General features: G+C 33.4%; 1 protein-coding gene across 1 annotated transcript; it reads left to right on the top strand.

Moving 5' to 3' along the window:
- The first annotated feature begins 383 nt into the window (after nt 1–383).
- Nucleotides 384–993, top strand: LOC149250807 (polcalcin Jun o 2-like). Its single transcript, XM_089456480.1, has one exon. It carries the CDS (start codon nt 423–425, stop codon nt 936–938), a length of 516 nt encoding a protein of 171 aa, XP_089312606.1. The 5' UTR covers nt 384–422; the 3' UTR covers nt 939–993.
- Nucleotides 994–4,575: the final 3,582 nt, after the last annotated feature.

Raw genomic sequence — 4,575 nt, 5'->3', positions numbered from 1 at the left:
GCGAGTCTTCCCTCCAAAAGGACCAAAAATTCCCTCTTATCAAACGTACATTATATTTGTATAAGGAGCAAAAATTCCCTCCCTCCCTCTATCAAACGTTAACATTACATTTATTATTTCTATTGCTCACCACACAGCATCAAACATTTCTACTTTTCTGTTCGCCACACAGAATCTTGGCACATCAAATTACAATTTCGCACCTTGGCACATCAGCATTCGTTGGTGGGTACAAAATAATTGCGTAAAGCATCCCAGAAATTGGTGCGCTGTGGACACGTGGCATAGATTCGGAAAAAGCCCTATATAACGATGACCTTGGCTTCCACTCCTCCACACCACCTACAGCGCCATTTCGTCTTTCGTTTTTGTGTAGTATTTGCTTGCCTTTGCCTTTGCCTTCACCTAGTTCAGGCGTGAGAATGGCTTCAGCTGTGCAATGTGCCGCCCTGAGCAGCCGCCGCGAGCTTGAGAACGTGTTCCGCAAGTTCGACACCAACGGCGACGGCAAAATATCCAAGTCGGAACTGAGTTCCCTGATTACGTTGGCGGAGATTGAAGGGGTGATGAAGGAGGTGGACTCCAACAAAGACGGCTTCATCAACTTCGACGAGTTCGTGGAGGCCAACTCCAAGAACCTCAATGCCGCCCGTCTCATGCGAGACTCCGCTTCAGCTGTGCAATGTGCCGCCCTGCCCGGCCGTCTGGAGCTGGAGGACGTGTTCCGCAAGTTCGACACCAACGGGGACGGCAAAATATCGAAATCGGAACTGAGCGCCATCCTCAAGTGCAGCGCAACGGAGGAGGAGATTGATGGGGTGATGAAGGACGTGGACTCTAACAAAGACTGCTTCATCAGCTTCGACGAGTTCGTGGCCGCCAACGCCAACGACCTCAATGCCGCCCGTCTCATGCGAGGCCTGGCTTCAGCTAATTGACGCCCACGCCGCCCCCTCTAATTAATAAATAAATAATCACGATCACCTCACCTCTCAGCGCTTAACTCTATCGTTATATGAGGGCTTAATGGATGTACTCTTTCTTTCTTTCTGCTATCCTACTTAGTTTTAAATATTTGAAATAACTACACACTCTTGTCGTCTTCATGGGATTCACTCTCCTAATCTCTTTTTACTTACTTACCTTCTTGTTGTTATTATTTGGGAAAAAATTCTTTAAAGTAACTACACACTGATTTATCTTTTTAGTTAAGTAGTTGTTGTTTGAGAAAAAATCATTTAAAATAACTGCACACTAATCTATTTTCCAAAAAAATCAAAATAATCATTTAAAATAGTTACACACTCATCTATCTTCTTACTTACTTACTTAAGTTGTTGTTTGACGAAAAAAAATATTTAAAACTTCATATTTTTTTGTGTTACTCGAACCAACATGATTAGCTGATGGGGAATCACCCTAAAACAATGCAGACAAGCAAGTTGACCTTAGCTCGTATGATTATATATTTGTAGATTTTTAAAGAAGTATTACTATATTAAACTTTCTTGTTTTATCACCAATCTACCTAAAATCATGCTAAAAAGTAAGTCATGCATTATTTTCTTCTAAAATTTAATTAGTGTATAATTAAAAGTGAATATATCAAAAGAAAACTACATATCTTCATTTTCATTTAGTTTTACTATATTTTATGGAATATATATATATATATATATATATATATATATATAAACAAACAAACCAACAGGTTTCATTTATTCTTGGAAATAAAATCAGCAACATAAATGTTGTTGGTTGATTATCTTTACCTAAGCCAAAAGTAAGACAACATTTGTATTGTTGGCTTCATCTTCTACCATTTAATAATGGATAATTTTTAATTTTCCTTGGATTGGAAAAAAAAATATAGCATCTTTGCGTACAAATACATGGTTGGAAAAAAACCATTACAACGAATTTGGTTTATTGATAAAATTTTAACAAAAATATTTAAAATTTGATTGCATTAATTTTGCAATTTATTTTAAATATACTAATATCTTGCATTTATGTGTAGGGCTCATCCAAGTCAATAAATGAGTGCCTAAGTCAAGAGCTAGATTAAGCATCTAGTGAATCTAATACAAACCCTTGTTACAAAACTCATATTGTCACTTGATCAAAGACTTAAATACTTGATTAAGCACATGAAAACTACCTTCACCAAGGGTTTCTGCAAATCTTTTTCACTCACCTCCCTTATCAAAAATTGCATCATGGATTGACAGATTCACCAATCTAAATTCATCTACTATAATAAGTATTGTTATTTTTTCCATCCCTATATAGTAACATTTAAGACTAAATTTTCTTGATTCAAATAAGAGATATATGCCCAAAAATCAAGTACTAGATCGAAATAAGAGAGGTGATGGGAGTGATGCAACCGACATGAAGTTTTGGACAAAGGAAATACCATCTATTATTACCCATATCCATATCCACTAAACTAGGCTAATATAGGTTTATCACTCTACATGATTAGAAGATGATTGGATTGAAGGTGAATCATGGTTGAATTGGACAAAGGAAATACCATCTATTATTACCCATATCCATATCCACTAAACTAGGCTAATATAGGTTTATCACTCTACATGATTAGAAGATGATTGGATTGAAGGTGAATCATGGTTGAATCCAATCCAATAGAGGCTCTGCCATCCTTATCTTTGGGCAATTGATTGGAAAGAAAAATAAATTACTCTTCAATAAATATGAAATTTCACCCATGAATATATAGAAAAGGGTTAAAAATGTTGGCTGGCCCAATAACATAGATTATCAATACCACATGCCCAAAAAACCATAATTCACTTCATATGACATTTTTTCCTATGCCATTTATTTTAATTATTCAATTTAATTAAAAGGGAAAAAGGTTGCATAACTTCCTTGGAGATAAATTCTAACCTTTGATTTTTGTATATTAATATGAATGTTCTATACTATTCTAGGTAGGTTAAATCTCCACCATCCTCCTAATAATTATTGATAATTAAAATAAAATCCTAAAAGCCCTATTCCAAAATAGACAAGTCTATCCATGTAATTATTGCATATAAAACAAAATGGGTCCCCATTAACCATTTATGTGTAAGGAAGGAAGTCTCAGTTTTATTGAGTTTACAAAGAGATCACTTACCACAAGATTTTAATGTGATCATTCATGACAATTCAAAACAAAGTTTCTTTTCAAAATAACATAAAATAAATACAACCTTAAATGGCATATGGTTTTTAATTCCGCCAATGAAATGTAAGACAAGTAATACTTCAAACTATCATACTATGAGATCTTCAAACTATGTTAGAAAAAAAAACAAAAAAAATTATACTCAAGTCACTCTCACATTTTAACAAATTCTTGCTTGTGAGAGGATCACTCTATAACCTAATGCTAGAAAACCCATCTAAAAATACAATCATTAAAAATCTTGAAGCATTAACTATTCAAATTCCTACTTCACACAATATAAAATCTAGTTGCATATCTATTGCATAATAACATTGCTTCAATATGGTCTTCCTTATTGGAAGCAACAAAAGGGTAAGCAATACAATTACCTATTGGAACCCTGATATTAGGAAGGATATAACTATAATGCTCTAATAGTATTCCATAACATTAGTTCTTTTGTATGGTATTCCTTATTGAAAGCAACACAAGAGTGAACTATACAATTTAGTATGGGAAGCCAATGATATCAGGGATGATATAACTATAATTCCTAAATACTTGCCTAAAATATTGCTACAATCCCATGCCCATTTCCCCATTAAATCAATGTAGTTTTGCATAAATTAGCTCAAAGCTTCCACCTTTGCAACTAGATGGAGTTCTTAAAACATCATTTTCTTTTCTGTTATTTGAACCTGCATTAACTTATGGAGAAATCACCCTAAAGCTATGTAAACAAGAATATGACCTTAGTTTGTAGGATTATATATGTGTAGATATTTTAAATAAGTAGTAGTGTATTTAACTCTCTTATGTTATCATCAATTTAGAGAAAATCATAAAAGGCTCTTAAAAGATAAATGATGCATTATTTTCTTCGAACTAAATGAAAACAATCCAAATTCTCATAAGACAAGGGAATTCAATAATTCCTTCCTTTAAATATATATAAAACAAGAGACCTAACTAATTAATAAGTCACTTGCATACATTATCTCTTATTTCACATAGAATATCCTTTCAATTTAAGAAAAGCAATAAAATTACCTATAAGTACAACCAATTTATTTATGAATTTTAACTTCAAAGTCTTTATAACAACTTCAAAGTCTAGGGGAATCATACCCCTTGAATTTTATTCCATTTCTTTCCATTTCCCCATTTGGATTCGAACACATTGGAGGCCTCATTTCACTCATTTGGCCTCTTTAAATAAATAAGTTATTCCAAGTATTTTGACTTCTTTCTTTCAAATATCAAGCTTGAAAAAATTAGATAAGATTCTCCTACTAATTTCAAGGGAGTTTATAGATGATTATGACAAAAGATATGGAATGGTCATATGTGGAAAACTAGAATTTTTCGACACTAAAGGTTGATATTAGGTTTTT

Source organism: Pinus tabuliformis, chromosome 7, assembly GCF_031772625.1.
Source record: "Pinus tabuliformis cultivar Carrire ecotype Pingquan chromosome 7, CPIR1, whole genome shotgun sequence".
Classification (NCBI taxonomy): domain Eukaryota; kingdom Viridiplantae; phylum Streptophyta; class Pinopsida; order Pinales; family Pinaceae; genus Pinus; species Pinus tabuliformis.
This window is presented reverse-complemented; position numbering and strand designations above follow the sequence as displayed.